The sequence below is a fragment of the Alligator sinensis genome, unplaced genomic scaffold, assembly GCF_000455745.1.
Source record: "Alligator sinensis unplaced genomic scaffold, ASM45574v1 scaffold553_1, whole genome shotgun sequence".
Taxonomy (NCBI): domain Eukaryota; kingdom Metazoa; phylum Chordata; order Crocodylia; family Alligatoridae; genus Alligator; species Alligator sinensis.
In genome coordinates this window covers 1,230,291-1,242,738 of record NW_005842389.1, presented here as the reverse complement: position 1 = coordinate 1,242,738, position 12,448 = coordinate 1,230,291, and the positions used below count along the sequence as shown (strand labels likewise).

The 12,448-nt window shown below is 56.9% G+C and overlaps 1 protein-coding gene across 1 annotated transcript; it reads right to left on the bottom strand.

Moving 5' to 3' along the window:
- Window positions 1-834: 834 nt before the first annotated feature.
- On the bottom strand, window positions 835-11,843 carry LOC102372658 (serum amyloid P-component-like). The gene is made up of 6 exons (XM_006029579.3): window positions 11,823-11,843; window positions 9,751-9,848; window positions 5,827-5,930; window positions 5,276-5,366; window positions 4,197-4,357; window positions 835-3,207 (listed from the first exon to the last, which is right to left on the bottom strand). Exons 1-6 carry the CDS (start codon window positions 11,841-11,843, stop codon window positions 2,591-2,593), a joined length of 1,092 nt encoding a protein of 363 aa, XP_006029641.2. The 3' UTR covers window positions 835-2,590.
- Window positions 11,844-12,448: the final 605 nt, after the last annotated feature.

The following is a 12,448-nucleotide window of genomic DNA, read 5'->3' as shown; positions in this document are numbered from 1 at the left end:
AAGCTGTGTTTCTTGTGGCTCTCCTGTAACTGGGCATCTCACCTTGCGGGAGCTTGCATGCTTGTGGCTGTGGATAACTCGGGTCTTGTCACAAGGACACGCATGATGGAGGACATACAACATAAGTAGGGTTACAGAAGGGGTCCTGACAGCCAGGGTGGTTTGCAGGGTTGGAGCAGTCAGCAGCTTTTCCGCTCTCACCTCCCTTGCACTCTGTTTCCAAGCCCTCGTTTGACTGCCAGCGGAACGCAGCGCTGCTAGAGGGGCTGTACTACGCTCGCAGCCTCCTTTACCTGAGTTAACTAAAACAATCAAAGCATCAGGCGCTTGAGCATCAGCTCAGGTCCGGATCAAGCTACCTACTGGGTTTGTTTTCACTGGCCAGGCTGCTGCCAGGTATGGTGCAAAGTGCTGCTAAGCAGGCTCCAGTCAGCCCCCACGTTTCTAGAGAGCTTGAACTTGGAGAGGAATTTAATTTCTCCATTCTGCTGCTCCCGGTATTTTCTGAGTTCGCTTACTAACAGGAGACCTTGGCTAGTCCACTATCTGGTCCCATCTGGCTCTTACAAGAGCCCCACATATTGATACTTCCCAGGCTTGTGTTCAGGTTGTGCCCGAAGGTGAGGTGAAAGAGGGCCATGGCACCAGCCATCCACAACCCTCTGAGCCAGCGCAGCCCCAGGGAGGTGACACTTATGTGGACAGATGCCTGCAACAGCTAGGAAGGGCCGAAGGGGTGGGATTCTCCCCTGCTGCACGAGAGGCCTCCTGGCCCTGCCCCCTGCGCAGCACAGGGCTCTAGGAAGAACAGACAGAGGCAGCAAACACCTCTGCTTTCTTTTGCAAGCTGTTTCTTTAATATTGCAATGCCTGTGGGTAACATGGAGGTACATGCCGGTGTCAATACAATGCACCCTGTGATTAGCTCGCAACAGCAAATGCACTTGAGTGCTCATCCCTGGCGGGCAAAGTGCCCTGCACAAGTGCCCTACAGCTACAATACTGAGAGGGAGATGTCAAGTAGCCCAGAGTGCCAGCTTTGCCCCATGACCAGGGGAGAGCTGAGCAAAGAGCGTGGGGGGCAGCCATGGTTAGGTGTGGAGCCCCTCAGACATATCCCAGCTGGGAGCAGTTCCAGCCCCATCATGAATTGTGCTGAGTAGCTGGGTCCTGCACATCAACAGGGCAGCAAGTGGTAAACTCATATTGACCACTCATCAGAGACTCTGGGAGGCAGGATAGGGAAGAGCTGGGAGGTTTTAAAGCAGCGGGGCGGACTAGATGATGTCTGGAGGTCCCTTCCAGCACTGTCTCTCCGAGATGCCAAATATGGGCCTGGGCCTGGTGCTGGGTGGGGGTACCCAGCTATGGCATCAGCAAGACGTGTCCTCACACAGAAACTATCCCCCCACTCTCAGATGATGCAGTCACAAGCACTTCAGTTGGCTGAGACAGAAAAGAGCTGTAGTATACAGACCTTGCTATACGCTCCAAAAATCTGGACCAGCCCCTAAGCAATGGAGTATGCCCCAAGGGCATGAAACAAGAGGACGAGCGAACGGCATGCCAGCGAAAATCACAGCTACTGCCGGTGACTGGTGGAACAACGCAGAGAGGCGATGGAATACGAAGGGGCGTGAATACAGAGGAGTGTGGCGCTAGATGTTTTGGAGGGGAGGGTGAGACCAAAGGCACCTGCTAGGTGGAGCGACTGTGTGCCCAGGGCTTCTCCAGCAAATGGACAGAGACTACTCAGGAATAAATTGGGTTTGAAACAGAGGAGGTTTCCAGAGGAGCTGCGGTGGGGAAGGGACCCTGAAGGTTCAGTTTGAGTGGTCCTGTAGGCTGAAGAGGGGTCAGGACATGAACACAAGTCTATGCTGCAGTGCCCAGGGGCACGGCTGGCCCAGGAGCTCTGGCCAGTCCTGTGGTCTTATATCTAAAATACTTTAGGGTACGTGCAGCCCTTACACTTGGAGACATAATTAGGGTAGGGTCGATCTAAGTACCAAACTGTACAGATGTGCAGGGAGGTTAGATTGGGTAAAAAAGGGCTAGCCTGATCTTAGTTCACCTGAGGAGGTGAATCTCCGCAGACCCACCAGCACCTCTGATCCTGCCGACCCCCCTGTGGACTTGCTAGCCCCCTTCTGCCCACCTCAACTTCCAGTACTAAGATCAGGTTCCTGGCATAGCTCCTGGCACTGGTGACCGTGTGTACATGCCACACTCAATCTCTGACCATGCAGGTTAAAGCAAGCCACATGATCATAGACTGGGTACCATGAACGTGTGCACATGCCCTTAAACTGTAGCGCGAGGAGGCCCAGCCAGGCCATGCGGGACTTGCTAGCAGGGAATATTGGCCAAGTGAAAGCCATGCGTGCCCTGAGGCTGGGGACCCCGGGGTAGGAGGGGAGGAGCTGTATGGTTGGGAATGACACTGGACCCAGAACTTTAAATGTGATGCACGAGGCATGGCAGTGTGCAGTGGCAGAGGCCACCAGGCGGGCAGCACCCCCTGCAATAGGGCAGCAGGACTGGGGTGAGAGGTTGGGGTGGTCTGCACAGCTCCAGGCACCAGTGGGGCTCAGCTCAGCCTGGGCTTCAGAAATACGTGGCCTATCATTTCATAAGGGAAGTTCCTCCAGTCAAGGAGGGCGGGGGAGTGGATATCCCAGCCTTCACTTATGGAACGTACTTCATCAGGTGCAAGGCGGAAATCCCACATGTACACGTCGGTGACTTCCCCGACAAAGGCCTGGCTGGCATTGTACCTGCCCCCATAGGAGTCCTGTTCCTGCCCCAGCACGACTGCAGCCTCGGGGCTGACGGCATAGTCTGCCTGCAGAGCTTTCCGGGGCAGAGGCATCCCATTCACCCAGAGCTCAGCAATGCCCGTGCTGGATTCCCAGCTGGCACAGACATGGATCCAACCCCGGCTGGTGCTCTCCTTCCCTTGGGCATTGAAGGACACAAATTCCCCACCCACATACAGGCGGTAATTCTGGAGCCTGTGCTTGTAGAGGAGGATGTCGTTGTCCTGGCCCCTGGTGGCATAGGAGAAGAGGGCATAGGACTTGATTTGCTCCGTGAAGTACCTCAGGCACACGGAGAAGTTTCGCAGCGGCTCATCCAGCTCCATGTTCACAAGCACGGCGGAGTCTTTGCTCTTTCTGGGGAAGATGAAGGCCAGCCATTTCAGGTCTGGGAGAAAAGGGGCACAGATGGGCTCCTCTGCCAGGCAGGTGACTCAGCTTCTAAGACCCCTGTGTCCCAGCAATGTGCTTTAACCAGTAGGCAACAAGCTAGGCACCCCAAGTCTGTCCTCCACCCTCCTCTTGGCCCACCAGGCAGCCAAATGAAGGAGACCTGGGACTGGGAGGGCAGGGGCAAGCCAGGGGCTGAGTGGCTTGGCACTGAGGCCCTAAAAGGGGGGACCTGAGGCTCTGCCCTAGGTGCCTGCACCCATGGTTGGGCAGCACCGTCCCCATGCTCTTTATCCAGTAACTAATAAATGCAAGGGTCAGTGGGGAGGGTCTCCTGGGCAGTACCTAGCCCAGGTACTGGTGGGTCAAGCCCTGTGCTGGTCCCCAGGCTGCTGGGCTGGGAGGTGGGAGGGCACCTCCTCTGTCTGCGCACAGGGTGATCTTGCTTATAGTCACAGACAAGTGGGGCCAGCAGGGCCCTTAGAAGATCACGTCTAGTCAAGCACCACTCCCAGCCCAGTACCCTAAACCCAGCACTTCACAAGGGGAGGCATAATCCCATCTGGGCCCAGGGTGACAGTGGCCAGTGCAGGGTTAGTATGAACCATGTGGTGCAGGAATGGGGAAGTGGCATCAGCCCTTCACTTAAAAAGTCTCATTCAGAAGCAGCCCCTGCTCCAGCGGTAGTGACGAAAGGACTGGCATAAGGAGGAGAGGTGGGTAGAGCAGCAATGGGCAGCCACATAGTGCTGAAGGGGGAGCGACACTGCTGCCATCCACGCCAGACGCCTCTGGGGACCTGGGCGAGCTTGCCCCATCCCCTGGCTGCCCCCATGCTCCATCAGGGACAGGCTTGTTCACAGAGACAGTCTGAACGAAGCCTCTGGACATGTCCCCCTGGGCACCTCAGCCCTGCTGGAGGTGGGCGAAAGCCCCAGGGTGCAGGGCTATGTGCCCTAGTGGGAGCCGCAGCCAACAGGGACCTACTTGTGGTCTCCAGGTGGTACTCGGCGATGACTCTGCCCGTGGGGCTGGTGGCTGTGCAGGTGTAGGTGCCAGTGTCATTCTTGCCGAAGGAGGGGATGAAGAAGACACTGTCCATGCTCCTCTGCAGGACATCTTCCTTCTCCCACAGGAACTCCCATGGCCTGCAGAGGACAGGGGCTGATCAGTGCGGGCACAGATTAGGGCAGCTGAGACAGCCCATGTGGCAGCAAGTGATGGGCTAGGGCCGCACCTCAGGCCAGCTGGGCACTAGGGGCAGCAGCTCGACTTTGAGAGAGCCCCCGAATGCAGGAGCTGCTGCTCCCCATGCCTCTGCCCTGTCCCAGCAGCCAGCCCCGGCCCATGGGGCTGTGGAGACCTGTGGTCCTGGCTCCCATGCACAGCAGGAGGGGCTCTGGTCTCATGCTGGGGGTGGGGGCCAGCCCTGTGTTTCTGGACCAGCTGTGAGCACCTGCAGCCCCTCCCAGGGGTGTGGTGGGGCCAGGGCCTATGGTGCAGTCCCTGCCTGCTCCCGAACCCGCTGGCTGGCCCCTGCTCAGCCCAGGGGGAGCTCTGCCAGAAGCAGAGCAGCCCAGCAGCCCAGGAGGAGGCTGGCTGCCTGGGAAGTGCAGTTCCAAGGCCTCTGCGGGCGGCATGGGGGTGTAGGGTAACAGGGAAGCCTGCAGCACTCCCTGGACACTGGGGCTGTGGTTGGGGAAGTTGCAGGACCGTTATGGGCCTTACCCTCCTTCTCTGATGGGCAGGGCAGGCTGGGAGCGCTGGAGTGGTAGGGCAGATGCAGACGGTGGTGCTACCTGGAGCAGGCTGGTCTGGGATCCCCTGGGGCTCTGCAGAGAACATGCCAGCTGCCCCACTGCCCCTGGGCCCCACTGCTGGCAGGTGGAGCATGAGCTTGGTGGGGAAAGCAGGCGAGGCACATGCCCTAGGAGTGCTCTGGGCCCAGGGGGCTCGGTGCACAGGGGAGAGTGAAGTGTGGGGGGGAGCAGTGGTGGCTGAGTGGCTGTGACAGGTGCAGCCAGAGCTGCCCAGCTGCAGGCGTTAGGGCTGGGGAGATTCCTCACCCGGGCCCCCCCGACACCTCACAGATCAGCTCCACCTCTGCGCCCGGGCTGGGGTGGGACGGGTGCGCCCGGATCCTTGCTTCTGGCAGACCTGAAGTGTGGAAAAGACAGTCCTAGTTGAGAGGGGGTTCCCCATCCCACAGCACAGCCCCACGCTCCTGATGCTCCAATACGCGGTCACCAGCAGCACCTACTGGACATGCTTGGGAAGGCATGGGACTCTGGTGCGGGAGCAGCAGCTGGTGCTGGGTGTTGTGCCTGCGGCCATGTGGGCAGCACCTGGGACTCCGCTCTCAAAGCACCTGCGGTGTCCCCTGCAGCCAGGGCAATGGGATGCATCTGTGAAGCATCAGGGAGTTCCCTGGGCTCCTGTCGATACTTCTGTCTTCATGCGCAGCTCCGTCTCGGTTCAGCCAGCCCCTCGCAGGGGCAGGAGCTGGAGATAGGGCAGCCTCTGAGCAAGTGGCAATCACTGCCGTTCAGCTCCAGAGGGAGAAACAACCCCCACCCAGCACAGGGATGTCACAGCCAGGGCTGCCTCAATCACCAACCTGCCAGGGAGACGATGCCTAAGAGGCCAGCAAGGACAGGGAGCCACAGCAGCATCCTCTCCATCTTCTTCACTTGCTGACCGAAGCTAAGGCCAGAGCCACGGCTGCAGGGAAAAGGGGTGTGATGGTGAGAGGCTCGTGGACAGTAAGGCAATTCTGTGTTGACCCCAGGAACAAAGCCCCAGGCCCCTGTCACAAGCGTAGCTGTCTCCACCTCCCAGCAGCAGCAAACCTCTGGTGCCTGCTCCTGTACCATGCACCATAATTGCCCAGGACACCACGTGCCACCACTGCTGCTCCATCTACCCTGCTGCTGGAGCTGGAGCTGGAGCTGGAGCTGGTGCAAGGTGCAGTGGAGTATGGGGGAGGTAGGAGAGTGAGGCCCCCATAGCTCCATTCAAGTATCCTCCCCCACTTAGGTAGCGCCTGGGGACTTTCCCACCCACTGCTACACTACTGTCCTCTGAGTGAGCTGCCCTTGGCTTGGGTGCAAGGCTGCTGGGCTGAGCAGATGGATGGGAGTGTTCATTAAACATTCCTGGTATGTCCTTGAATCACAGAGTCATAGACAACGAGGGTTGGAAGGGACCTCAGGAGGTCACATCTCATCCAACTCCCTGCTCAAAGCAGGACCAGCCCCAACTAAATCATCCCAGCCAAGGCTTTGTCCAGTGGGTCTTAAAAACCTCCAAGGATGGAGACTCCACCACCTCTCTGGGTAGCCTGTTCAGTGCTTTACTACCTTTCTAGTGAGAATATTCTTCCTAAGATCTACCTAAACTTCCCTTGCTGCAACTTGAGCCCATTGCTCCTTGTTCTGTCATTTGTCACCACCGAGAACAGTCCAGCTCCATACTCTTTCAAACCACCCCTCAGGTAGTTGAAGGCTGCTATTAGATCCCCCCCTTAGCCTCCTCTTCTCTCGACTAAATAAGCCCAGTTCCCTCAGCCTCTCCTCACATGTCCCCCAGCCCTCTAAGTATCTTTGTTGCCCTCCACTGGACTATCTCCAATGTGTCCACATCCTTTCTGTAGTGGGGGCCCGTAACTGGACACAGTACTCCAGATGTGGCCTCACCAGTGCTGAATGAAGGGGAAGAATTACTTCCCTCGATCTGCTGGCAACACACCTACCAATGCATCCCAGTATGCTATTAGCCTTCTTGGCAACGAGGGTGCACTGCTGGATCATATTCAACTTATTGTCCTCTGTACCCCCCAGGTCCTTTTCTGCAGAGCTGTTGCCCAGCCCCCAGGCTGCACTGGTGCTTGGGATTGTTCTGTCCTAAGTGCAGGACTTTGCACTTGTCCCTAGCAAGAGGCTGTCATGTACTCGGCCCTCACAGCCACTTCCTGCTTCCACCAGCTCTAGGAATGATACAAACAAAGTACTTCTGCTTGTTAACAAAGCACAGAATCTTGGAGATGCTCCTGACCCCTGGAAAAATGGACATGCAGTACCTGGGTAAAAGGATAAACAGGATGGATTGGGAAAGCCAGACCTATTAGCCTGGCTGTCAGCCAGGGAAATATCACAGGCAGGATGGAAAAGCCATAGGGAATGAGAGGAAATCATCATGGTCTGTGCCAGGGCCAGGGGTCATGGTGACTCAGCCTAGTTTGCAGTGAGGTCAGATGCTGTGTTTACAGTGGTGCTGACATCAACCTGATGTGCTTGCCTCGGACCTGATATACTCAGACGACCAGATATGATCCTAGAAGCTGGCAGGCATTCAGCAGCGTGTGGCTCTGTGCTCTCAGAGATCGAGAGCCGGGGGCTATCGGGCACCATCACATCATTTCATCTGGTTTTCTGAGACCCAACATCACCCACTCGCCTCTGCATGGAGCATGAAGCCAAGTGCTGGCTAAAGCATGGCCCAGATTTGAATGCAGCCCATCTGGCCCAAAATGCAGGCTGCAGCTCAAGCCCGGCGGCTCTTCCAAAGGTCCATCACTTACATCATGAGTCAGCAACGTACAGCCCGTGGCTGGTTCAGCCCATGGAGCGGCAGAGCTTTGGCTGTGCCAGTGACCGTGCTGGAGGCTGTGCCCATGCTGCCTCCACTGCTTCTCTCCCTTCCCACTTCAAGGCCACAGTCATCTTCCAGCTCCCCGACCCTGGGGCACCTGCCTGCTGGGTACAAGCTGTGCTCACACTGCAGCTGTGGTGCGGAGGGCTGGGAGAAGCAGTGGTAGTACTGGCACAGCTCCCAGCTGCAGGGGTCCGGTGGGGGCCCAGGGACTGGGGCTGGGTTGCTCCATCCTGAGGCTTAGGTTGCTGATCCCAACCTATGCTGTTAAAAGTGTCTGCCTCATTTTTCCCTTGGATTTGTCTGGTTCAGCTGCTAGCCACGGGCTCTTGCTCTGCTTTTCTCTGCTAAATTAAAGTTCCCCTTAGTACTGGGTGTTTCCCCCCCACAACCGAAGGAAACATAAACACAGCCATCAAGTCACTCCTGCATCATCTTAATGAGCTAAGCCAGGGGTCTTACTCACCATGGACCCCGGGCTGGGTCCAGACTGTGGGGGCTCCTCCTGGGCTGGATCCACAGGGCCAGCAGCCACTGTGGTGGTGCTGCTTTTGAGCAGCAGCATGGGTGAGGGGCTGGGGGGCAGGACAGAGCTGCGTTTGGACAGCAGTATGGAGGCAGCTCAGGTCCGGAGGCCTGCAGCAGCGCGAGGTGTGCTCAGGCAGTGGCGTGGTGTCTGTGCAGCAGCATGGGTGCATGGGGCTGCTCCTGCTGGCCATTTCCATGGGGGTCCAGGGACCCCCAGCTCTGCGGCAGGCCACGCTCCAACTTCCAGCAGCCCGGCAGACTATCGGGGCCAGAACAATTCTGCACCGGATCTGGCCCACGGGCTGTACGTTTGACACCCTCAAGCTAAACAGACAGTTCTTCCAGTCTCACCAGCAGTGTCTCTAGGAGTGGGCGACATGGCATGAGTAAGGGGGTGCTGGAAGAGGCAGGGGGGCCAGGGGCTCTCTCCTCATCCCCCGCCCCATCCTGGGGGAGACGCCACTGCTGCAGGAGGAGGGGTCCAGGTCAGCACAGCCGGCAACCAGAAGGCTGACTCTCTTGCCTATCCCCACAGCCAAATTAAGGGTTGCCATGTCCCTCACTCACAGGTGAGTGCAAGTTAACCCCATCACTGCTGGCTGAAGGCCCAGGGCACTAACCCGACTGTGTGCATTGCTGCATCTCACTGCCAGGCCCTTCCTCACAGCATTTTCACTGCCTCCTGTCCGGCTCTGCGGTGCCCCTGTTACAGTGCAGGCTCCTGAGCCAGCTGCAGGATTCCTGGACTGGCCCCAGGGATGGGGGCAGGACTGAAACCCACTCCCTGCTCCTCCCCAGAGCTGCCTGCCATCTGCCCTGTCACTGTCAACCTCAGATGCTTGGGCTGCTGTCTGAGATGGGCAGAGGCATGGCCCCCTTGCCCTCTCCGGCCAGCTGGCTGAGGGAACAGCACATGCCACCTGTGTCCACCTGGTGCTAGGGGAAGACTGCAGCTGCCTGAGCCCCCATGGGCTGCCACAGCACCAAGCACCACAGCGGGACAAGGCTGCCAGCTACAGATGGTCCCAATATAGTGCCTCCCTCCAGGGTGCCCCAGACTCAGCTTTAGTGTGAGACAAGGGGAGTTTCCCCACAACAGGAATTTAGGGATTTCTTTTAGGACAATCAAAATTGGTCTTGAGAGATTTCCTCATGCCTCTTCCCAGCTCCCCTGGCAGCCTGGCCCCATCCTGCACGCCTCTTGCACAGACCCCAAGTGCCCTTGGGGCCAAGGGATATGAGCGGGCTCAGGGAGCCGGTCCCAGCCAAACAGAGAGCTCAAATAGGCTTTGAATGTGCTGAATCCTAAACACTCAAAAATTACTAGGAGATGGCTGGTGGGCCAGGGCAATGGGTTTCTTACCGGGGTCTAGGAGCCGAAGTCCCAAGGAAACACAGACGTGGGTCACTGCAGACGGGTGAGTCAACAAAGCCCAGCTGTGGGGCTGGGAAGCTGAGATCCTAAGGTGGTCCGGAGCCCTTTTTGACTGTTTTGCAGCTGGCTGAATGCTATGACACGGTGCTGCGTATCCCCTGTCATCATTGATATGAAGCAGGTTTGTTCTGATATGGAAATCGGAAGGACCTTACATGTCCTCCAGGAAATGCATCTATTTTTGTCACTGGTATAAAACCAGGCATGCAGGAAGTGAGATCCCAGTGGTATAAGACCAGGGAACCTGCCCCAGGGCACCCAGAGTGACCTTATGGGGCAGGAAAAGGTCCCTGGGCATTGTTCTTGCTGCTTGTTTCTTGTCTGTGGTGAGGCAGGATCTCTGGACATGGCCATTTAGGCCAGCATGGACTTTTTTATTGGACATGCACCAAGCCTCCCTGGTTGTGGCAGGCAGACAGACTGAATATGCGCTAGATCTGCCACTTCACTAGTAAACTTTTAATCCAGTGGGGCCCAGGCTTTTTGCCTTGTGGGCCAGAGGAGTGGTACCAGGTCTGTCCATGGGCTAGATCCGGTCCATAGGACTGATCCAGAGTGCTGGACAGGCACAGCAGGGGCCTGATCTGGCTGCACAGCAACAGCCAAGCTGGCCTCATGGCAATGGGTTGGCTCAGGCCCAGGCCCTATCCAGCTACTAGGCGATGAATGGCCCAGGCCTGCCTGGGGCCTGATCCAGCCGTGCAAGGTTAGGAAATTTGGCAGCAGGGTGGCAGTGCCAGGGTTAAGTGCTGCTGCTTCCCTGCTGCCATGTTTCCAGACCCATGGGGAGCCCACAAACCAGATAACATGGCTCCTTGGGCTGGAGGCTGAGCCCCCCCACCCATGAACCCATCTACCAGCACTCCATGGAAAATGTCACAGTGACCTGCCTGCTTGCAGCTGACAGAGGCCTGCATGAGCCTAGGTCACACCTGGCAGGACTCAGGCTAACTGAGATGCACAGTTTGCTCCTTGTTTTCTGCTTTTACAGTGCAGGGCTCCCTGGTGCCTCAAGAAGAGCAAGCACCAGCTAGGGCAACTTCACGGGTGGTTCACAATTCATGGGTGTCCTGATATCTCTGGTGCTGCCCATCCTGGTTATGCCTGTTTTCTAGTGCATCTCATCCCTGACTTGGAATCCAGCTGACCTTGACGGGTTACTGAGCTTCCAAAGGTCTTAGCCTTGGACTCTCACTGATCCTTCAAGGTTTTACAGTAGTGGGTGTTGGTCGGCCATTCACATTGCCACTGCTCGAGCCTGCCACCGAAGATCCCCAGTTCTTAACCAGCAACACATTCAAAACACACATATCAGAACAATAGCTTGCAAACGTCACTGTTAGAGCTGGGAGGCAGTGGAATAGACTGAGGGACGTTGTGGACTCTCCATCACTGGAGTTGTTCAAGTAGAGATTGCAGGACGCTGGTTGGGGATGATCTAGGCATAGTGATACCTATACTCTGCTATAGGTACTTCCCATGATACTGGGCTTTGCTTGTTGCCCTGCCTCTGCCTTTTTGCTACTCATCAAGGTGTTTATAAGCCTTCCTCAGAGGCATCGAATGTTGGCTACGAGGGCTGTGTGAAGCTTTGGGTGGTGATTCGACCGAATCAGGCCAAATCTCTGAATCGAATCAGGGGACCAATTTAAAGGTCCGAATTGACTCTGTTGGGGAAAACTTAGTCCCCGGGCTCGTTAGGCGGAGGCTCAGACGAACGACAACATAAGTTTAAAGACTTGATTTATTAATGAATGCATTCTGAACAGACAGCTGCCCCGAGAGGAAACTGTCTGTTGTTCTACTTCACGCGCAACTTGATTAAATAGGAAGTGTGACATCATGTGCATAGTAACAGATACACCAATCATTAATAGTCACACTCTTCCTATACCAGTATCCTGTTTTTACTAAACTAGAATAAGATTGTTCCAGTTTGTGCTTAGCCTAGCAGTTTTGGGATCATGCCCTTTGACTTCCTTATAGCTTAAGCTGGGTACGGGATCTGCTCGCTTACACATAATGGCGATTCAACTCCGTTCTGTTCCCCTTCAACTCAAGGCTCTCCAAATCTTTGGAAAAAGTTTGGAGAGCTTTGGTGATTCAGGCAGTCCCCGGTGGCTGCAGCAGGGAGCTGCAGCCGACTCCGAGCTGGTAAGTACTGGGGGCGGGGGGGGGAGGAGGGGAACAGGGGGGGCCCCCTGCCAGCCCCCCCGACGCTCCCTCGCTCCCCCAGCCTCCCATGGATGCCCCCCACCTGCCCCAGCTCCCGGTACTTAAAAAAAAAGCTCCAGTGCTCAGCAGGTGCTGCCGGGTGGGGGGGCGATCCCTGCTGCCCCCCACTACCCCACGCTCCCCGGACCCTCCACCGGCGCCCTGCCCGAGCCAGCTCCAGCCCTTTAAGAAAAAAAAAGCCACAAAAAGCCCTGGGACTCACCACTCCTGCAGTGGCCTTGGGGTTATGGGAGCTCACGCAGAGCCCCTGACATGGTGTGGGGCAATGCGGGGTGGGGATCACCCCCACCAGCACAAGCAGTGAATCCTAGGGTTTTGTTTTTTTTAAAGGGCTGGAGCTGGCCCAGGCAGGGCATCTGTGGGGGGGCTGGTGGAGAAAGGGGGGGGGCCC